The sequence below is a fragment of the Mirounga angustirostris genome, unplaced genomic scaffold (assembly GCF_029215605.1).
Source record: "Mirounga angustirostris isolate CCGP_5_RB_7025 unplaced genomic scaffold, mMirAng1.0.hap1 SCAF_10, whole genome shotgun sequence".
Lineage (NCBI taxonomy): Eukaryota > Metazoa > Chordata > Mammalia > Carnivora > Phocidae > Mirounga > Mirounga angustirostris.
The window spans coordinates 22,172,854-22,196,284 of NW_026991718.1; the positions used below are offsets into that span (position 1 = coordinate 22,172,854).

Genomic DNA, 23,431 nt, shown 5'->3' on the forward strand with positions numbered 1-23,431 from the left:
ATTTTTTTATTTTTTAAATGATCGAGGTACCAGTAGGAAATTCATGTTTCTTTTAGCAGCAGGGTGCATCAAGTGGAAAAGACCTGGTTTTATGGAGGCATATGAAACACAGAGGACATCCGTTCCACTTCCTTTGCCTGCACCCACCTTACAGAGCAGCATCTGAGGGGGGACTGGAATCGTGCCCACTCCACCACTTCTGTTTGTGAGGCCACGTGTTTGTTCTGAAACCTTGGGTGCCCTGCCCCATTTCCTAGGTGGCCATTTAGATATAGGGAGCACCCTTTACATAGTTTTCTCAGTGTGAAAGGGATCTACAGGGGTCTTCAAAGGACCAGATGCTTTCTTTCCAAGTAGTAAGAGGAAAAAGGTGAAGAATCCTGTATTTGAAGCGTTCTATCAGGAAACCCCTCAGATTATTTTATGGCTTTGGGAGAGTGTACACATAACTTAATCCCCCCACTCCTAAAAATGCTTCCTAGTTTTTCAGTGAATTTATGGTACCACTAACTCTTTTCAACTGTGAAGAAGTGTTGACTAGTTCAGAAGGCACGGAAGCCAAGCAGTTCTTGCCTGGGAATTTGGAGTTAGCACTGAGAAAGTGAGGTTGGTTTCCTTATGAGTAACTGGTGTGTCACACATAAATTTTTTCTCATATTATCTAGTCAGAAGAATCAGAAAGTGGTAGGTAGAGAGAAAGTAAGATAAAGCACAAAGCGAGCAGAGATAAGGCAAGGAGAAACTGCTGAGGGTATTCAGGTCTTCCGAACTGAGGCTGGGCTGCATTTTTAGTCTTAGATTCCATGAGATACCCCATATCCTTTTAAGAAATTATCTTTCATTTGCTCAGGTGAGTTTGCATTGGAATTCTGTCACCTAAAATGCAGAGTCCTAACTCAGTTACTTCCAGAGCATCTGCTGAGTATCTGTGTCAGAGCATCACGTCATAATATTTTGTTCGTCTACTCAGAGTAGACTTTAAGCTCCACGAGGACAGAGACTGTATTTTGTTTGTCTTAAGATCTCCATCACCTAACCTGGCATCCGGCACAGTAGGTGTTCAGTAAATGTTTTTTGAATGAATGAATGAGTGAATGCATGAATTATGAGCATCTCATTATATACACTTTTAATTTGCAGATTCCTTTTTTAAAAGATTTTATCTCTTTATTTGAGGGAGAGAGAGTGTGAGCAGGGGGAGGGGCAGGGGGAGAGGGGGAGAGAGAATCTGAAGCAGACCCCGCACTCAACACAGAGCCTGATGCAGGGCTCAACCTCATGACCTTGAAATCATGACCTGAGCTGAAATCAGGAGTTGGATGCTCAACTGACTGAGCCACCCAGGTGCCCCTGCCAATTCCTTTTTAAAAGTTTTTGAGTGGGGGTGCCTGGGTGGCTCAGTCAGTTAAGCGGCTGCCTTCGGCTCAGGTCATGATCTCAGGTTCCTGGGATCGAGCCCCACATCGGGCTCCCTGCTCTGCGGGGAGCCTGTTTCTCCCTCTCCCACTCCCCTGCTTGTGTTCCCTCTCTTGCTGTCTCTCTCTGTCAAATAAATAAATAAAATCTAAAAAAAAAAAAAAGTTTTTGAGTGGGTAATAGAGTCATATTATTGAAAAATCAAAATCTCTTAAAATACATGAAGTGAAAACTCTCTCTCCCATCTTTGTCCTGTGTCCACCCAAATCAGAGCCACCTTCCTTTTCCTCCTCTACCCCAGGTAAGCACCGGTATAGCTTTTTTCTAGTGTACCTTTTCAGAGTTTCTATATGCACATATAAGGAAATACAAATATATATATATATTCCCCTCTTTTAATGCAAATGATAACATATATTATACACCATGTTTGGCATCTTGCTTTTGACCTAACATAACTTTAGGATTTTTTTTCCCCCAAATATAGAGACCTCATTCATTCTTGTAGCTGTCATTCTTGTACCTGTCATTTTGCATGTGTTCAAGTATGTCTTATTATCAAGTAAGATAAATAACTAGAAGAGGAACTGCTAGATCAAAGACTATGTGTGTTTATAATTTTATCTCTAAAATGCCCTCCATAAGTTCATACTCATAATTTATTAACCCAGCAGCAATATATGAGAGTGATTATTTCTTCACAGTATTGTCAACAGTGTATTAACATATTTGTAGATTTCTGTCAAGTTCCACTTTGCATAATGGCCTGGTAGCTTCTCGACTGACCCTTCCACACATAACAATTCTAATCTGGAAAGAATATAAAGACCTGTGCCTGAAGATGCTGGATAGTGATTGAAAGCGGTTAGATACTGGATAGAGGTTGATACTTGGAAGAGGGGGAGGCAGAGCTTACAGGGCAAAATCAAAACATCGAATATACATTAAAGTAGAGTCCTAGAAGGAGAGGAGAGGAGAAAAAGAGGGAGCAGGGAAATAGTTGATGAAATAATGCCTAGATATTTCCAAATATGGTGAAAGACATAGATTTACAGATTCAAGAATGTCAACAAACCGTAACCAAGAAAAATGCAAGTCAGAATACTGAAAACCAAAGATAAAGAGAATATCTTAAGTGATCACAGAAAAATGACACTTTATCTATAGGTGAGCAGTTATTTGAGTCAATACTGACGTGTCATCAGAAACAGTGGAGGTGAGAACACAGTGCTGTGATATCTTTAAAGTGCTGATTTCTGCCAGTCTGTTTGCTAAAAAATGATATTCAGTTTAGTTTTAATTTGTATTCCTTTTGTTATGAATGAGGTTAAGCATTTTTTCATGTTTTAGAGTTATTTGTATTTCTTTTCTATATATTTGTTGCCTGTTTTTCTCTTGTGTGTGTGTTTTTTTTAATCTTTTTTTCATTAAGGTCATTACCTTTTTGTGATAGGGTTGCAAATACATTTTCCTCTGTTAGTTGTCTTTTGACTTTGCTGATGGTGGTTTTTTGCCATCCACAAAATTTTTATATTCAGGCCATCAAATTTACCCATCATTCCCTTTATAGCTTCTGAATTTGGAGTCATATTTGAAAGGCATTCCCTGTTGCAAGGTTATAAAGGCATTCATCAGTGTTTTCTTCCTTATGGTTTCAATTTTGTACACTGAAAGTCATAATCCACTTGGACTTTATCCTCATATATGATGTGAAATATGGATCTAACTTCATTCCTAGATGGCGATGCAGTTGTTCCACATCATCAATCATTCACTAAATGTATTTGGTCTTACTTCTGGACTTACTTTTCTGTTCGTTGATTTAATACCAGTATTACCCTCCTGTAATTTCTGTGTCTTTACTGTCTGGTGTAGCTAGCTCTCTCTCATTGCTTTGCTTCTTTGAAGTTTTCCTGGCTGGTATCGATTGTTTATTTTTCTACATGATCTTATGACTTGGCTTTCTAAGAGTTCCCACAAAGAAATGAACCCCAAAGCCTAGACAGGTCCAGTCTTCCTGAAATATCAGAGTGCTCTTTCTTGGATAGATTTTTCACAGGTTGTAATTTATAGGAGCATTATTTTGATTAATATCTTACTCACCCACTAGATGATAAGCCCCAAGAGGGCAGAGGCCATGTCTCTTTTACTCATTATATTTACTATGCCTTGTCTAGGGCCTGACAGACACACTTTAGGCTCTTAATCCATAGTAATGAATAGGATGAATGGATCTTGAGTCTTGAGGTTGAGCTCTGACTCTTTATTACCCTCTCAATGGCTGTGGGCAAGTTTCTTGACTGTTCTAGGCCCAAGTTTTCTCATTTCTGAAATAGGTTTAAGGGAATTACATATATTGAACAGGGTTTTGGGATAATTAAATAATGTAACTTAGAAAACATTTTGTACAGTGTGAGATATTATGAAATCCTAGTTAGACTAACTTTGGCTTTCCTTTTCATATGTAATGGGTAATTATGGCTTTGCCAAGGAACAGTCTGCAGACTTGGGCTGTTGGTTGTCAGAGTCCATTTGAAGAATCACCCTTACCCGACTGTCACCCTGTTCAAGTTGTAGTCATTCTTGAGTGTTTCTTCACTTGTAGCTATCCAAGTGGTAGAAGCAGTTTCAGGTGACAGCTTGTTTGTTGACAAGGGAACAGCCTCTAAGAAAGAGAGTGAAATTTTCCTTTACTGAGCAACCTGGGTTTGGAGCCCATTCTGTACAAGATGTCTACCTGTCACTACCTATCACATGACACAGCTGCTATTAGCAGAAGAAAAGCTCAGACCTAATAAATTGCCAAAACTCAGAGTCTTGTTAGTTTAAGTTACTTGCCAATGTACTGTAACTTGAAAAAAAGGAAGGATGCACATATTTATTGCTAAGCTGGGGAAATTGCCATTAAGGCAGCTGGCAGAACGGCTGACATTTTAACAGTCATAGGTCAGATAATTTTCTACATCTATCCAAGAGAAGATTTGACCAAGGACTGACAAAAAAAATCAAATTATTCTGTTCACTTGGCTGCATCTAAATGTCTCATTTTCAGCTTACAGGAAAGATTGGTATGGAAGCAATCTTTGACGTTGCAACAGAGTGACCGTAAATTGCTTAAATAACTGTTGGAACTTCGAATATAAAAACACAGAAAAAGTCATCTGAGGTAGAACTCAGAACGGATTTTTCACTTATGTTTTGTTCCTTATGTAATTTATAGCTTAAGTTTTATATTAAGACATGTTTTAAATCAGCATTTACTTAGTTACACAGAAGGAGATTACTTCCAGGTCACGGGGAAAATCAGCAGCAGAACTGAAAACTGAATTCTTAAGTTGTAGTTTCCAATGTTTCTAAGTTAGAAATAAGTGCTAAGTTTTCTTTATTCTCTTGTGGCAAGATAAAGACTGTATAGTCAGCTGGAAAGTTGGAGATCAAAAAGCACTTTCTGTGGTTTCCAGAGCACCGAATTCCTTTCACAGCCTTAAGTTTCTCATATTATGACATTAGTTGTGTAAATCAGTCCATTGCTGATAAACACAAACTCCTCTTAGTCCTTGGATCAACTTGCCTTTTATTATGAATTTAGTTGTGGAAATCAGTCTTTTGCCAATAAACATAAATTTATATTAGTTCTAGGATCAACATTTTGAGAGGGGATAAAGTAGGGATGGTCTAAGCGTTTTTAAAGGAATGTTGGTCTAAAATAGCTGGTAGAATAAAAATATATTGTACAAACTGAAATAGGGCAAAAGAGCTAAAATGTAGTACATGGACTAAAATAACTAGCAGTTCACATGAGTCCAAGTGCTAAATATGTAATTATATTTCCCATTACCTTATATGTACAAGACTTGTTTTAATTTTTAAATCCTACATTTTACTCCTTTCATTGTTTTCAAAAAAAAAAAAAAATGTAGAAGAGCCATTGAGTCTAACAGTGTGAAAGTTTTGAGACTGCCATTTTAACTCACCGATTGACATTGTATCCCAGTAGGTAGAAATGGCTGTTCATTGATTGTAGATGGTTTGAGTCTCCAAATTAAAAATGAAGATGAATTGAGCTTGATTTATTATTGTCTGTCCAACCAACTCCCTTCTGCAATATCTTCTAACCCCTTGGTACTTGTAAAAAACCTCTCTCAATATCCCCAGGAATGACTTAACAAATATTCCGTGTAGATGCAGTTGTCATTTCAGTGTTTACTAATGTTATGAGTGATTGTTGCACATCCTACAGCGGTTAGAAAAAGAGAATTTCGGGGTGACCTCTGATCGGTGTTAGTGCTTATTTGATCCAGTAACACTGACGTCCTTGCTCTTTCTTGAACATTTTGGCCTGCACCTGCATCAACCCTTTTTATACTTCCTGTTCTCTTTGCCTGGGATGTTTCTCCTCCACATTCCACATGATTTTCTTCCTCACCTCTTTCACATCTCTGCTCAATTTGCCTTATCAGATTATTCTCTAAAGGAGCTAAACTCTACCATTTGAGAGGTTTGAGCAAAGGAGGATCATGATCTGACTAATGTATTGAAAGCATTGCTGTGCCTTTGGAGACCAGAACAAGCTTCCAGAGGAACAGTGGCTGAAGCAGTTGGGTGTGATTGCAGTGAGCTAGGCTGGAGATGGCCGTGGCTCAGATCAGGTGGTTGTGCTGTGGTGAGAAGTGGTTGGACTAAGGATCTATTTTGAAGGTAGAATCAACAGGATTTTCTGCCACTTTGAACGTAGGATGAGCAAGAAAGAGAGGAATCAAGGATGCTTCTGAGGTTTTTGGCCTGAAGGATTGAAAGAATGGGATTACCATTTACTAAAATGAAGACTAAATATCAAAGGAAAGGAATCAGGAGTTTGGTTTCAATCATGATAGTTGGATAAATGAAACAAGTTAGGGAAAGGTCTGGGCAGAGATAGAACATTTGGGAATCAGCAGCATATAAATGGTATTGGAAGTCTTGAGCCTAGATGAGGTCACCTGAAGTGTCAGGAAAGGAGAGAGGTCTTGAGGCTGAGCTGTGGTGGTGTGTTCCAGCGTGCAGAGGCTGGGGAGGCCGTAGGGAGGGCTAGTGAAGTAAAGTCAAACCAAGAGAGGGTGGGATCCTGGAAACCAAGGGGAGAATGTTCAGGAAAGGAGCAATAATCAGCTATGTCAAAACGCTGCTGAGAGAACAAGTACTAAAATGAGCACTGAGAAATGACTGTTGGATTTGGCCATGGGGAGGTCATTGGTGACCCTGATGAGCTGTTGGGGCTGCCTGGTTGTGGCGGCGGGGGAGGCTGACAGGAGAGGGTTCCAGAGAGAATAGTAAAAGAAGAAATATAGACCAGTTCTTTACAGGAGGTTGTTTTGTAAAGTAGAACAGAGAAATGAGATGGGACCTGAAGAAAGGTATGAAGTTAAGAAAGACTTTTTATTTTATTACATTTTTTTCTTTTCGGTAAAGACTTTTTAAATGATGTTTGTATACTGATGGGAGTGAGTGGGTAAAGAGGGAAAAATTGATTATATAGGAGAGAGAGTGGGGACAGTGGTTGGGAATTTGTCTTCTTTGATGAGTGTTCCTTCCTCTGTAGCATTGTACCAGCACTCAAGGAAGACTCTTCCATTCTTCCCACACCCCCCAAATTCCTACTGGGCTAGATGCCCCTCTCATAAGCTCCCATATCATTCTATAGTGCTTTATGTTGTCCCTATACTCACGTCTTTCAGTATATGAGCCCCTGTACTTAGGTTGAAAGAATCACACTCAATAGGTGGTGTTAGTTGTAGAATCCTCTAGGAGCTTAACAAAATGCCCAAACCATACCTTTCTAGTAATCTCGGACTGTAATAGAATGTAAGAATTTTATTCGGCTCTTTCACAAACCTCTTCCTCCCACCCACCATGGTGAGCTGTTTGTAGATCCCTGGGTGGCTCCTAATTATTCTTTCAAGTAGCCTGCATGTATTGGCGTGCCCTACGACTAGCTGCTCAGCTCCCGTGATGCCTCCTGTTTCTCACCACTGGCATTTCTGGTGGTGCAGTGGCTTCTGTGAGTCTGTCTGGCTTGCCTCAGCGTTGAGTTTGTCCATTCAGTTCTCTCATTTCTGCTTTTTGTGTCATGGGGTTGGGCTTGTGGCAGTGAGGAAGTGCTCTGTCCTTAGCCTGAGGTCGATGTAAGTTGAAGGATGTTGTAAGCAGTAAAACAACGAACCACCATGCAGATGGTAGTTAGCAATTTTATCTTTTGAGCTCAAGGTTTATATTTCTGTTTGTATTTTCAGGGTTTTAGGTCAGCATTTAAAAATGGCCGCCAGTTGTTAGGGTATTTGTAGAAAGCTGTGGTGATTGATGTGGAATCATCTGTAAGAGGTATGTAGGTAGCTTATGTGCCTTCATCCACTGATCCATAAAGAAGTATTTGTAAATGCTTGTTGTGTTGAAGCATGTGTTTTGGGAGTTTGGGGTGCTTGTTTTTATTTTTAAGGGGAGAAGGCAGTGGAGATATTGGGAGCTCTTCAGTGTTCCCCAAATATAAAAATGATAGAGATCCACTTTTTTTTTTTTTTTTTAAGATATTACTCATTTATTTGTTGGAGAGAGAGAGAGCTCAATCAGGGGGAGCAGCAGGCAGAAGGAGAAGCAGGCTCCCTGCTGAGCAGAGAGCTCGATGCGGGACTCGATCCCAGGACCCAGGGATCATGATCTGAGCCAAAGGCAGCTGCTTAACCAACTGAGCCACCCAGGTGTCCGATAGAGATCCACTCTTTAGAGTAGTTCTGGATCATCCCGAGAGTTCTTTGTTCAAACAGCATGTCATAATGAAACCCAGTATGTCAGAATCCCAAGCTGAACTGCAGGCTTGGAGTGAGAGAGGTTGGAAGACCCAGGACCCCACCAGCTCAGCACCCTACTTTGTGGTCTTTGCAGAGGTTCCTTGGAACCCCTAGGTGTCTGACAGCCCAGCTGGAAGGCCCCTTCTCCACACTGTGACAAAGTTTTTTTTAAAAACAATGTGACACCTTAGCCATGCCCATCATAAAAAGGAACTCTATGATTTCCCATCATCATAAATTGAGAGGAAAACTTTTTTCTTTACATGAGTTTTTTTTCTTTAAAAAAAAAAGTAGAAGTCATTATTTAGGCTTGGTTAAATGTTTTAAATCTCTAAACCTCTGTACATCTTTCCTATGGAGACTAGTTCATAGAATTACTAAAAAATATTAGTTGGTGATAATGATGTTAATAGATTGTTTAGGGAATTAGAATCTTATTTGGGGTACCTACTGATAGACTGCTTTCTCTGGGCAGAAGTTTGATCTTTGTGTGTACTTCCAGATGCACTATAAAGGATAGTGATATATGTCAGTCGCCTGTGGGTTATAAATCTTAGTGGTCTGAATGCTTAAGTAAAAAAGAAATGAATCAAAGGGAGAGGTGTGTCTCTATTGCTTGGATTAAAAAAAAAAATCATGCATTCATGTATTCTTTTTACACGTAAAAAACCCAAAAAGGTAACACGACATTATAATTTTATTGCACATTGAAAATGCAGATTTAAAAAGTTCTAATTATGCTTTTAGTAGCTAATAATTAAAGAATTCTTTCTGATCTTTCCCTGCTTTTCCAGCCTTCTTTTCTTGCTAATGTTAGGAAACCCGAATTGAAAATGCCTCCAGTTTGAACAGGTTGAACTTGTGGCCTTGGCTATAATTGTCACTTCACAATCAATTTCTTATTTTAATCTTATTATTATACCTTTTGTCCTACAGACTGGTGAATTTTCAGCTCGTTTCCTTTTGAAGTTGCCAGTGGATTTCAGCAATATTCCTACATACCTTCTCAAGGTAAAAATATGTGATACCACATACGAGCTTTTAAATGTAATTATTTAAATGTAAATGTGCTTTTAAAGTAGTTATTTAACTCTGAATATTTGTATGATTGGCTTGCCAGCATCTTTTTCAGATAATGATTTTATTAAAAGTATTATATGAAGATTCACTGAATTTGTTATCTAAAAACTAAAATAGTAGCCCTAAAAGTAATTTGCAAATGAATTTTCCTTATAAGGTAAAATTAGTATAAGTAAACTAAATTTGGGGGAAAGTCACTGTTAGTAATCTTACTGGGAGGAAAGACTGTTACGGAAATTATCTAATAGGCATTCTGGGGGTGCCTGGGTGGCTCAGTCGTTAAGTGTTTTCCTTCGGCTCAGGTCATGGTCCCAGGGTCCTGGGATGGAGCCCCGCATCGGGCTCCCTGCTCGGCGGGAAGCCTGCTTCTCCCTCTCCCACTCCCCCTGCTTGTGTTCCTGCTCTTGCTGTCTCTCTCTGTCAAATAAATAAAATCTTTAAAAAAGTAATAATAATAGGCATTTTGTCTTTAGGTAGAATTGCATATTAACTATGCTAAAGGGCATCTCATTTTCCTTATTTAATGTCAGCAGTTCATCTCAGGCACCTTCACAGCCGGGCTGTCAAGACTCTCTTTAGACCAGTGTATATGGCATTGTTTAAAATGTGACGCAGGCAAGGTGTGGCTGGGAGAAGCAACCACCTTGGGGCAAGGTCTACAGACGCTTTGTACAGAAGAGGCAGAATCCAAGTGACTAGGCTACAGTTAGTGTAAAGGAAACCACATGGACCAGGGAGCAGGTTCTGAACAGAAAGTCTTAACATGAGGCCTAGGTTCATCACAAATGAGGATTTTGGTTGCAATTTAAGATATGGCTAGCTGTCCTCAGCCCCATATTTCAATCTGTAGTTATATAGCTTTAGTCTGATGTAAGAAAAATTTCTGCCTTCCTAATTTGATGTTGTTCAGAGAGTTAATGGTATTTAGAACAGTCTAGAGAGAAGATAGAAACCTTGTACAAGTTTTCCTGTATATTATAGTAGTCACACATAATATTAGATATTAATTTTGATAATGATTAGAAGTATGGTCTGGTGGGGCGCCTGGGTGGCTCAGTTGGTTAAGCGACTGCCTTCAGCTCAGGTCATGATCCTGGAGTCCCTGGATCGAGGGAAGCCTGCTTCTGCCTCTGACCCTCCCCCCTCTCATGTGCTCTCTTTCTCATTCTCTCTGTCTCAAATAAATAAATAAAATCTTTAAAAAAAAAATAAAGATGTATGGTCTGGTGGAATATGAACTATAGACTATAGAAAAGATTAAGGAACACTTTTTTTTATACATTCCACTCAATGTGGGGAAATTATTTTCTTTTCCCCTAAGTAAAACATGGGATTTTTGTGCCTCACTAAACTTTCATTTTTAGTTTCCAGTTGATTAGTTTTCCACTCCATATCCAAGGGTTATGAAGTCCAAGTGAGAATGGAAGTCAGCAATTTATATTAGTTTCTCCACACTCCTGTTGTGGAAAATATACATATGAGATCTGTGATTACCAAGCATAATTAATTTGGTTTTGGCAATTATTGTGCTCTATTAGAGTGGCAAGCAGTCTCCTTGGTAACTCTTAGCTCCCAGATGCAGTGACCTCCGTGTATTCCAGTTAAAACTCGATTTCAGCTCATTTAAAACCAAATTCAGTAGTATATAAGAGTGCATTATTTATATAATCACTTTAATCCGTAAATTTACAGTTACAGTATCTTTGTTTTGATTTGTTGGGCCTTATCAGTTTGAATGGTTGTCTTATTTATTTATTTATTTTTAAGATTTTATTTATTTGCGAGAGAATGAGAGACAGAGAGCATGAGAGGGAGGAGGGTCAGAGGGAGAAGCAGACTCCCTGCTGAGCAGGGAGCCTGATGTGGGACTTGATCCCGGGACTCCAGGATCATCACCTGAGCCAAAGGCAGTCGCTTAACCAACTGAGCCACCCAGGCGCCCGAATGGTTGTCTTATTTGAACCTAACGTTGCCTCTGCTCATGTTCTTGAAGGTCAAAGGAAAAAAAATCCTTCTTGGATTCTAATCTAATTTTTTTCTCTTCAAAATCAAGTTTCCATATTTTCTGTTCTAATAATTCTAACTTTTTTTATTATGTCCTTACTTTCCTTGCCAGTCAGACAGGAAAAAGTGGAGCCTATTTGGCAAAATGGGAAAGTGTTCCCCCTACACCCCCCAAAGTACGATGAGATGACATTTCTACTATAGATGAAATGCCTACATGGCAGCACTGATGTCTTTCTGGACCTTTAGTCTGTGCAAAGAGAGTAAAGCAACAAGGCAAACAAACAAACAAAAAGCAAGAAACTCTTGTATAGCACAAAACAACCAGGAAAAAAATACCTGCGTCCCAGAAGGAATCCAGAATACCTGTTGAAAGTTTTAAGATCTGAGTTCCTAAAGTTGTATCATAACCATGGAACATTTGGCTATACTACTCTGAAAACTCAGTTTGCATTAGGAACTGATTTACGTATTATTAGCATTTGGATGCTCCTAATCTGATTATCAGGATGCTATCGATAGTCTCAGTCCCAAAATAAACGCTTCAGGTTCCTAGGATGAGGATACTGTTCACCAGCATCAATGTAGTTTTACGTTGCCATCCCCAAGAAATGAAAGGTGAAGTAGACCTTTTAAATATTGGAATAGCATGGAGTTTGACTGCATCCTGATTTGCTGCAGTGAGATTTCATTATGCCATCATGAAGCCATCATCCACTTACAAGTTTATATTTCCAAGCATACGTCTTTTATCCACTAATAGAATTTTTTGATGTTAGAATGACAAAGCCATTAAATATTCAGTGATATGATTTTACTTAATATTATGCTTCAGGCATATATGGTTCTTATGTGGAATAGAGTGAATTTATTCTGAAAATGAGTCCTGACTTCAGTGTCTAAATTTAATTCTTGGATGAGGTAAGTCAGTGGGTTAGATAAATCATTGACATAAGAACTCAGTAAAAAAAAACAAAAACAAAACAAAACTTCCGTATTAGGATTCTTTGTGGGTGGTGGAAATCCAGCACAAACTACTATAAATGAAATGGGAAATGTAGCTCAGATCCTCTCCTTCCATAGTCCATATAGCAGGAAATGGATCCCATGTTGGATAGTCTACAGATAGGCATAGATCAGCTTTCCCGGGTCTGTCCCACTTGGGCCAGGTCCGCACCCTTGAACTTCTCAACTGGTAGGTTTATGTTGAGAAGTTGTGGTCCCCAGAATAAAGGGGGTATTACTGAAATGACAAAAGTGTAAGATTCACTACAGTTATTAAACCAGAGAAAGATTGTTTATACCTGTTACGTTTTTTCTTAAAGAACTAGTCATGAGGCTGAATCATATGTCATTAGAAGATGCTGCCCTTGGGCGCCTGGGTGGCTCAGTCGGTTGAGCGACTGCCTTCGGCTCAGGTCATGATCCCAGGGTCCTGGGATCGAGTCCCACATCGGGCTCCCTGCTCTGCGGGGAGCCTGCTTCTCCCTCTCCCACTCCCCCTGCTTGTGTTCCCTCTCTCGCTGTGTCTCTCTCTGTCAAATAAATAAATAAAATCTTTAAAAAAAAAAAAAAAAAAGAAGATGCTGCCCTTGATTTTCTTCAGGATGTGGTGAAAATTGACTTATATATATTCTTGTCTTTACTCTTATTCTGAGAATTATTAAACCTGAGTATGTGATGCAGGGAAAGCATTTTATTTTTCTTCAGGAAAAGCATACTCCATAGTGAGATAACTAAGGAAAAGTTCTAGTTGTCTACTAAAATTTTTTATCATCTGAGCAAGAAGTACTTAGAAACGCAGAATATAGTGTTTGGGGGAGAGGAGAAGCTTACTTGTAAACATGGTATGTGTGTGAAGTAGCCTCTTAAAATAATGAGCCTGTTTATTCAGAATATAGTCAAGTTAAAATTTTATAGTTAGGACTCCCCCTCAGCATCATACAGAAATATCTAGGAAAATGGCAGCATCTCACTGCACTAGAGGGCTAAATAGTAATCATTTCCTGCTGATAGTGGATGTGACAAACACAGCCTTTAAAAAATATCGGTGCTTACTTTTCTTTGTTTGATAAGACCGTAATTGTTCCTATAGTTGTCTTAGTTCATTCAGGCTGCTCTAACAAAAACACCATAGACTGGGTGGCTTAAACAACACATATTTATTTCCCACATTTCCGGAAGCTAGAAAGTCTAAGATCAAGTCACCAGAGGATCCATTGTCTGGTGAGGGCCTGCTTCTTAGCTTGTAGACAGCTGTCTCCCCGCTGTATCCTCAAGTGGCCGAGAGAGAGAGCTTCTCTCTCAAGTCTCTTATTTTTTTTTTTTTAAAGATTTTATTTATTTTTTGACAGAGAGAGACATAGCGAGAGCAGGAACACAAGCAGGGGGAGTGGGAGAGGGAGAAGCAGGCTTCCCGCAGAGCAGGGAGCCCGAGGTGGGACTCGATCCCAGGACCCTGGGATCATGACCTGAGCCGAAGGCAGACGCTTAACGACTGAGCCATCCAGGCGCCCTCAAGTCTCTTCTTATATGCTAGTCCCATCATGAGGGCTCCATCACGCGACCTGATTACTTCCCAAAGGCCCCTTCTCCAAATACTGTCACCTTGGGGATTGAGCATCATCATATACATTTTGGGGGGGACACTAAAAATTAATTTTATTTTATTTTTAAGATTTTATTTATTTATTTCAGAGAGAGAGCATAAGCACAAGCAGGGGGAGGGGCAGAGGGAGAAGCAGGCTACCTGCTGAGCAGGGAGCCCGATGTGGGTCTTGATCCCAGGACACTGAGATCATGACCTGAGCCGAAGGCAGACACTTAACCCACTGAGCCACCCAGGCACCCCTAAAAATTCATTTTATAGCAGTAGTCTAAGTAGTTGCTGGGAGTGTCCCTACACTTGGTACCATGGCACCCAAGCCCAGTCCAGAGGTAGGACCATAACCAGTTTGCTGAAATACTGGGACTTCTAGTTTCTATAGGAATCTTCTTGGCATCGTTTAACTTCACACAATTTGAAGGACTGCTTGCTGCAGTTTAGTCCCACTGTGGCATCTGAATCATAACACAGTATGGAAATGAATTGAAGGTGAGAAAGCTGAAGTTGGCCATCTGTGTCAGGAGAAGAGGTTCTCAGCCTTCTCATTCTTCTTCAGAGGCCGCCATGGCTAGACTGATCAGGCAGGGCACACTCAGGGTCAGGTGGTGGCACACAGGTCCCTGTGTCAAACAGAGGCAGAAAGCAGGAATTAAGGTCAGGTTGTCAGGATAGCTTCAGGGGCCCAGGACAGGCAGAGGGTCTCAGGGAGCTACCCAGAGTGGAATCATACGTGGTCTAAGAAGGTCATTAACCTGGAGGAGAACCTCTAAGACGACTTGCGTGCTGAGGTTATCCTGTGTAGGAGCTGCCTCCCTGGTCACGCGGACGTTAGCAGCCGCAGGTGCTCATGGGGCCAGGCAGGCCCTGAGAAGGAGGGAGTCTGGCTGGCTGAACTACCGAAGGAGATGGGGAGAGCGGTAGGGAGCCAGCAGGCGTGAGCTTCAGCTATAGCAGCAGTTGCCCCACACCTACACAGTTGTGGCCATGTGAAAGTGGGGGCCCCGTGGTGCCAGATGCGCAGATGTTATTAGAGGGAGCCGGGAATCTCAGGGCTTTTTGCATATGAAAACATGGCTGCTTTTTAAGTGATGGTAGTGGATACATATTTTTTTAAACTGCTGGCCAAACAGAATGCCTCCGTGTGGTGGCCATGGCAGCCTGGTAGCCAGGTGGGCTGCACAAGGGTGTTCTGAAGAATATCACAGGTGGATACAACTCCCCAGAGCACAGGGCGGTCATTGATTGTTGGGCTGTGAGAGCAGTGGATGGATTGACACTGCATTTTGCCTTCAGATGTGCAGACGCTGATTCTGAGCTAGGGAGCCATTCTGTATTTGTCAGTGTTCTCCGGAGAAACAGAAAAAATTGAATATATGTAAGAGGAGATTTCTTACAAAATTGGTTCCCAAGGTTATGGTGGCCAAGAAGTCCATAGTGTGCCATCCGGAGGCTAGAGAACCGGGACAGGCCTGAGAACCAGGGGAGGAGAGGAGGCAGTGGTGTAAGTCATGGAGTGTGAAGGTGAGAGAACCAGGAGTTCTCATGTTCAAGGGCAGAGAAAATGGACTTCCTGCCTCAAGGGAGGGGAAGGGAAAGGGGAAAGGAGGAGAGCAGGAGGAGGGGCGTGGAGGAGAGACAGGCAGGCTGGCGGGGTGGGGCGTGGGGGATTCATCCTTAGCCTTTTGTTCTGTTTGGGCCCTCAAGGAGTGGATGATGCCCACCCCCATTAGTGAAGGTGGATTTTCTTTACTTAGTCTGCTGATTCAAATACTAATCTCTTCCTGAAATACCCTCAAAGGAACAACCAGAGATCACGTTTTACCAGCTATCTGGGCATTGCTTAGCCCTGACAAGTTGAAACAAAGTTAACCATCACATACACCTTCTGTTCATAAGGCTGGTGAATTCATGACTGGAACCACTAACTGAAAGATAACTAATGTATAATTTTGTGCAGAAAGCAGTTTAGGCCTAGATTTTTGGGTATTTTAGGGCATAGAAAGTATATTTTAAAATTATCTCCTGAGGTGTGGTGTGTGTATTGTGTTTTCCTTTGGGAGGTATGATGCTCCAGAATTCTATTACATATTTATTGGATACTTTTCCACCTTGATTGCTGTCATATTAAGTGATAGAGATCCATATGAAGTGGCTTGGTTCACTGAGATTATTTTAGGAATCTATGGAACCAAAGTGAATTTGGGGAGATTGCATCTATTCTGCATGGTCTAGTCTGGGGGGAACTTGTAACAGTGGGTCACAAGTGCCAAGGGCGCGTGGGTTCCATTTAACTCTGGATGATGCCAGTTAATTTTAATCAGTAGTTCTCATGGTGGGCTGCACTGATACCCTGGCCCTACCTTGGGTCAATGGAACTAGAATCTTTGGCAGTAAAGCCCAAATATTCTTATATTTTAAAAATCCCCCAGGTAATTTTAATGTGCACCCAGGGTTAAGAACTGCTGCTCTAAGTAGAAGCTATGGATTTCTACTTTGGCTCAATAAACTCAGATGTAAATGGATTTATTGGCACGATGATGGCATGACTGCGCCCCGCTCTCGTGCCTCCAGCCTCATTTATTAATGGGCTGGCAGTGCTAAGCTTAGAAGGCTGGGAGTGAGGAAAAGGACTATTGGTATTGAATATATACTGTTTGTAGGAATCAGACTAGGTGCTGTATATACGTTATCTCCTTTAATATTCTCAACAACTCTGCGAAGTCATTTTTTTCCCTCCATGTTTTTATTTTTATTTTATTTTATTTTGAAGATTTTATTTTATTTATTTGACAGAGAGAGAGACAGCGAGAGAGGGAACACAAGCAGGGGGAGTGGGAGAGGGAGAAGCAGGCTCCCCGCTGAGCAGAGAGCCCGATGCGGGGATCGATCCCAGGACCCTGAGATCATGACCTGAGCCAAAGGCGGATGCTTAACAACTGAGCCACCCAGGCGCCCCTCCCTCCATGTTTTTAAATAGATAGGGACTCTGGAGGCACCATTATGTAAGTGATCCAGGTAGCAATTTGTGGAACTGGGATTTGGAGGCAGATTCCTTGGCTCTAAAGTCAGTGGTCTTTCCAGCACACCACACTGCAGCCAGAAACACTCTGTATTGCTAGATTAGAATCTAGAACGGGAAGCTAGGGCTCCTGAGATCTGTCCTGACGTAGAAAGAATAAATAAGATTGAGGAAGGACACTCAAGTGAGAGCTGCAGTGGTCTGTGTTCCAAGGCAAATCTGTCTGGAGGGTTTTTCAGAGGTGACATGTTGATGTGCTCTGTGAAGCCCTGAAGTGAGTAGGACAAAGGAGGAGGGTGACGTGGATGTCACCGAATTAGGTGAAAGTGGGAGATGCAGTGCACAGGGACTCCGGGGACAACACAAAGAAGAGAGAAGGTAGTCAGAACGGAATCAAGTAGTGACAGTGGTAAAGAGGTGAAGGCAATGTGAAGCTGCAGACAGCCTTTTGTGGTGTGTAATTCTCTGTCAAGATGGCCGGAGATGAGAAGGGATGCTGAAACTCCCTGCCACTGTAGGAGAGTTAATTGTGTTAATACACGAGTCCTTTTGTTTTAACTGAAGTGAGGAGGTCGGGTGGACTCGGAAGTGGGGATGACGCTGAAGCTGTTAGAGCCTGAGAAGTTAGTGAGGGGGATCTTAGTGTGACCCAGTGTGTGACAGAAGGAGAACCTTGAACTGAGGTAGCTCCAGAACCCCCCTTCCCCCTGCCCCAGTATCCTTAGCTATTTACAACTGCAACAGAGTGTCCAGAACAGGCTTGTTTTCACCCTTCCTATCTGTCTGTTTGCCTTTGTATGTATGTGTGTATGTATGTATGTATCCGTCCACCCATCCATCCATCCATCCATCCATCCATCCATCCATCCATCCATCCTCTAACCTTGACCCTGAGCCCAACCCTGACCCTGACCATATTGGCTGGACGTGGTTCTTCAGTGCAGTACTACTGTGTTTTAAATAGTGTTGATTTGAAGTGATACTGCAATCTGTTGAGGATTAGACAAGCAAAAAAAAAAAAAAAGGAATTCAAGGATAGTTGTAGGCCTTTAAAAATGTAGATTGTTATGGATTGGAATGGTTAGAGAAGCCTTTGTGACCAAGTTTAGGCATAAACTAGACCCCTGAAGAGGCATAGGTTCTAAAGACTGGAAAGGGAAGAGGGACAGCTAAGGTGTGGCTGATAAAGTCATTCCTGGTGGGACTGTGGGCATACTTGATTTAGGGCGCAGGGAGTAATCTAGACTGGAAGAGAAAGTTCTTGCAGAGAATAATGAGAGAGAAACCTGGAAAGATAAGGTTGAAAGATCTTTGAGTGCTTGAAGAATGATTTCAGACTTCGTTAAACAGGTAGTCTTAGTCTCTTTACACCTGGATTATCATGGTAATAGCTTCCTATTTCATTTCTTTGGCTTCACGCCCTCCCTTGTCCAATTTCTCTGCGATATTATACTGCAAGAGTAGTCTCCTTTAATCTTCTCTTGAGACTAATAATGGTTTCTTCTTGGATCCTGCTTCCAGAGTCTATCCATCCATGCAGTGCTATTTATACTGTTCCCCAACCTGTGCTGGTAATCTAAAATGGGCAGCTCTCCTCACTGTCCTGCCAGTACTGTGAGAATTCCCGGTGCTGTCACTTTGCTTATGTTCCCCCTCACAGCTCTGAAGCCCCTACTCTTTAATTTTTTCCTAGAGAATTTACTTAACTAACATAAGAATATAGTGAAGCCCAAAGAAGTTCAGTTACTTGCCCAAGACCATTAAGTATTTATTCGGAGCTGTTGACAGAATATCTAGTCTTAATTATTGGCAGCTGGGACTAGAGTGGAGCTACATGATCAAAGTGGAGAAGAAGGGGATCATGAAACCAAAGTGAGGAAGTAAGTGTAATAATACAACTAGGGGAGAGCAAAGGCCTGAACTTGAAGGACCCAATGGAAGAGAGTTGTCATCTAGGTGGAAGGACGTCAGGAGCTCAGAGTTGTGTAAGCCAAAGATTTTAAAATGTTATTGAAGAAGGCAATGCTCAATGCCATCGAATGAACAAGAATAGACCCAGGGGTGGGGGGGAACATTTGATTTGGCTGGAGCCATAGGGATGGTGAGAATAAGAAACATTTCAGTGTTATGGTCAGGGAGAGACCAGATTGTTGGTCTTCATGAGAACGTAGGTGAGGAGGACATATACTCAGTGGGTAGATGACAAAATGAGTTGTGGAAATGGGATGGAAACTTGAAAAACTGAAATGATTAAATGAAATTGTTAAGAACAACGGAAATGATAGTATGCTGGCCAAAACAGTCCTAGAGAAGGCTTTTCAAGAAATAGCTTTAATTCATGACAGACTTGAATGTGATAATCTTACTGGTGTTCTGTCTTTGAAAAGCTTAAAGGGAATGTTGCTGGGGAAACTCATTTCAGGTGGTGCTCTGGTTCTTTCATATAGTCAGGGAAAATAGGTAATGACGTGAGTGTCGAAAAAGTGTGTGTGTGACAGTCACATTTTGTGACTTGTCATCAAAGATTGAGTTTTAGTAAATTTGCAGTTTTGAAATTTCTCATTCTTGTCACCTTCCCTTAGGAACAAGGGAAGATTTTGCATTCTGTGGCCCAGAAAAAGAGAATTAAGCTGATTAATTTCCCTGGGATTTTTTTTTTTTTTATGAGTTCTTGCATTGTCCTTTATTATTTGGAATTGTTTGAAAGTCCATTTAGTTTTACATATTTGCTAGGAAGGAAACTGATAATCTCCCCAAAATATTCTCTTTATTTGACATCCAGCCAGCTAGTTAGGGTGATATATATTGATTATAGTCGTTTCTCAGCATGCATAAGATAGCAAACATTAAAAAGCTTTCTGATCCTGATAAATGACTATAAATTCAAAGACTGACCTCACAAAGATTTTTCTCTAAACTACAGATTAAATGATGCCTCAGAATTTGAGACCTTTTAGTTTAGGGAATTTTTTGGATCCAAAAAAAGTCACGCTTTTAGAAATAAAGATTGCTTTAACTCATTCTTGTGAAATCTGGTTTTAAAGCAAAACAGTTGTCTGGTGCTTGAAAGACCATAAAGAATTCACAGGGAACCCTCATCTTATCTCAAAGGAAATAGTTTCTGTCTAGTCAAATAGGAGTGGGCATACTTTCATAAAAGGGGGAGTGCGTACCTGGAAGAAAGTGCTGTCAAAGTAGGGTGCTGTGTATTCTCGTAAGAAGTTGGATTTATCATTGCGAACCTTGAGCCAAATTTAGCATTTGAGACTTACTCACGAAGGAAGTAGTGAGATGGTCTGAAAACTTACTCTGCAGGGAACTTCCCTTTCTTCCTTCCTGAAGTAGGGGACTCCTGGCTGCTTTAGTTCATTGTCCTTGTATCTCCCTCCTCTAGAGAGAGAAGCAAGGCTTAGAGAAAAATACACTCTAAATCAGGGGCCCCAAACATCTTCTCTAAAGGGCAAGATAGTAAAATTTTAGGCTTGCAGGCCATATGGTCTCTTTCACAACTACTCATTTCTGCTGTCACAGCATGAAAGCAGCTACAGACAATATGTGAATGAATGAGTGTGGCTGGGTTCCAATAAAACTTTATTTTCAAAAACAGGCACTGGTCTGGATTTGGCCTGTTGGTAGTTGTTTGCCAATCCCTTTTCTAGACTATGGAGGGGAATATTTCTTCACAAAGTGCTGGGGACATCATGGAAAGATAAGTGAGGATGAGTGGTTTTTATACCGTGGTCTCTTAGTTTATATTTTCTAGTATCCTCAACGTGATTGAAGACTCCCTCCCTCTTTTCCTTCCTCCTTGTTGCCTTTCCTGCCTTGTTTTCTTCCTTCCTTTATTCCATCTTCTTTTATTTTTAATAATCTGTTTGTAACATATAATTTACTAACCTCTCTTCCATGTCTTAGAGTCCTGCTAAAACATGGTCAGGCTATTTGGGAATATTAATGAGATAATGAATATGATGGTACTTAATGTATGTCTGAACTTGGAGTAGATGCAGAATAGAAATTGTTTTGATTTTATTGAGTCATTTAATTTGTACTGCAAAGTATTGAATTTATTGTGGACTAGGAAGAAAATAAGTATTCCACTGGAAGTAAGATAAATTATATTTGTTGCTTCTCTTTTCCTCTCTCCTGATTTTCCCCATCTAGAATTCAAAACCCAAATTTACTCGTGCCGCAGATTTCCAGATATAATTTGTGGTAATTCGGACAATAGTATATTTTCCTACTAAAAATGAAGAACAATCACAGGTGGCTTCTGTGAACTTCCTTTCTTTTTGGGTGTTCTTTTATAGTTTTATTTTGCCTTTAATTTTATGGTGTGCTTATATTTTTGTTTTCTAACTTAGAATTTTAGAATATATATGTATCTCAAGTGATCATCAGTAGCCCCATATGTGGTGAAAATCTTCAAGTACAGTCTGTTCTGCTACAGAGCTTTAGTACCATGAATCAGTTCATACATGACTGGTAATGGAAGCATGTCAGTATAATACAAAAGTTGCATGGTTTATAGTTGATTTTTCCCATCACGTTAATATGTTGACCACTAAATAACAGCAGCTGAATCCCAAGTACACTAAGCCAGATGAACACAGCAAGGAGTGGAGGGATATGGTGTTGCACACAAGGTCCATTCACGCCATATCCTTCCACTTGGCTCAGTTTTGCCATACACCTTGTATTTAAGTATTTATTGCATGGTTTCCCCTGATCTTTGTGAAAGGAAACCAACTCAAGACAGTGAGCCACAGCTATCCCTCTCTGGCATCATTACATTTTGTCCCAAACTTGCTCTCTACTATAGCTTGTGATGATGTCCCCCCCACTCTTTCCTATAACTCAGCATTCCAACCTTTCCTTGTAGTCCCTTTCATTAAGTTATCTTTGCATTTTCAGGGCTCTTATATGTACTGTAATAATAATTCTTTATTCATTAGGAATATGGCATGGTATTTTAAGTATGTCAATATTTTTAACTGGAGTTACTTTGGTTTTTGTTAATGCTATGGTTACAAAGTTATACAGGCAACTGTAAGGTAAGGTCTAGCCTTACCATATTTTCCTCATTAACCTCTTATTCTTAATATGTAATTTACTAGAATGCAGGATTTTTAGAGGAATGAATATATCACGTTGTAATAGAATAACTTGTATTTTCAACTAGAGATTTCTCTTCTTTTATAGGCTAGGCATTCTTAATCCTTTACACTTTCAATATATAGTATAAGTTTTAAATTCTTCTCTATCCTCATGCTTCTCTTCAGGAAATGTTCCAGATTGCCAGCATCTGTCTTAAACTGTGATGTCCAGAAATAAGCACAAAACTTCAGATAGGATTGATCAGGTCAGTGTTGCATTAGAACTCTTCACCATTAGTTAGTATTGATCGAGTTTGTAAAAAACCCAGACCTCCTTGTTTTGTTAATCCTGTTTTGTGCAGTTTTTTTTTTTTAAGGCAAAGTATAGACTAATTCCATTATATCTTTTTGAATTTGCCTGTGTATGGGGGAGGTATTGCCACCTTTAACCACATCGGAACCAAGTAGCACAGGGATTATAGGATGTGATCATTACAGGTGACCATTTTTAAGTCTGCAGTTGCTTTTCTCTATGATGGTTTTTTTCTCTACCCACATCATAAAGGCACCACTTGGCACCTGAAGGAGGTCAGTTTATTGCTGTCACCTGTTCTCATGAATCCATTTTCATCAAGCAGCAGCCTTATACTTCAAAATAAAAGTAAAATCTGGTTAGGGGCATAAGATGACTTCATAGACAACAGTAATGCAATTCATGATGATTTTAGTACTACAAGAGAAGTACAAAGATCTTTTAGTGGGTTGTTGAGAGATTACATCTGGTTAGGAAAGAGCTAACATTTGGAATGGGCCCTGAAAGGTTGTTAGTATTGATAGAAGCTAGAGACAAAGAATGAGCGTGATTTCAGCTCACAACAGTAGCACATTTGGAGGAAAACAGAGCAGTCCAGTTTGTCTAAGTCATAGAATATGTGTCCAAAGTCGTGGGAGATAAGTAAGGAAAGGCATTTTAAAGATACAGTGATACAGATAGAGCCCTAAATATTCAGCTAAGGAGTTTAATGGTTGTTTTTATTAGTACTGTGATTAGGATTGTATTTAGGAAGAGAAATCTACCAGGAAACAATATATAATATGACTGGGAAAAGGGGCTGATAGGGTTCAAAGGATTTGAAACTGAGTATTAAAGCTCCAGGTGACCCATGTTTCAGACTTGCTGAAGTTTTCACATGTGTAGCTGAAGTGCTTGCTCATCTAGCTCAATGATCAACCTGGGAAAATAAGGGAGAGGAAAGGGTGCAGTCTGGACCTTCCAATCAGTGCTACCAAAGTGTCTCTCTTTCGGTTAATGAGAAGTACAGAATTGAGAGTCTTTAGAAACATTTAAAGCAGTTTGACAGAATAATCACATATCTGTTGTCTTGTAATG

General features: G+C 40.4%; 1 protein-coding gene across 9 annotated transcripts in view; it reads left to right on the top strand.

Moving 5' to 3' along the window:
- BABAM2 (BRISC and BRCA1 A complex member 2) overlaps positions 1-23,431 on the top strand; it is a 400,157-nt gene that overhangs the window by 131,533 nt on the left and 245,193 nt on the right. For all 9 annotated transcript variants that reach the window (XR_010405476.1, XM_064572014.1, XM_064572016.1 and 6 more), the window contains one exon: positions 9,174-9,248. Coding sequence is in view for 8 of the 9 variants with exons in the window: in XM_064572014.1 (XP_064428084.1) it covers positions 9,174-9,248 (75 nt within the window). In the remaining variant the exon portion in view is untranslated. The remainder of the gene's footprint in view (positions 1-9,173; positions 9,249-23,431) is intronic.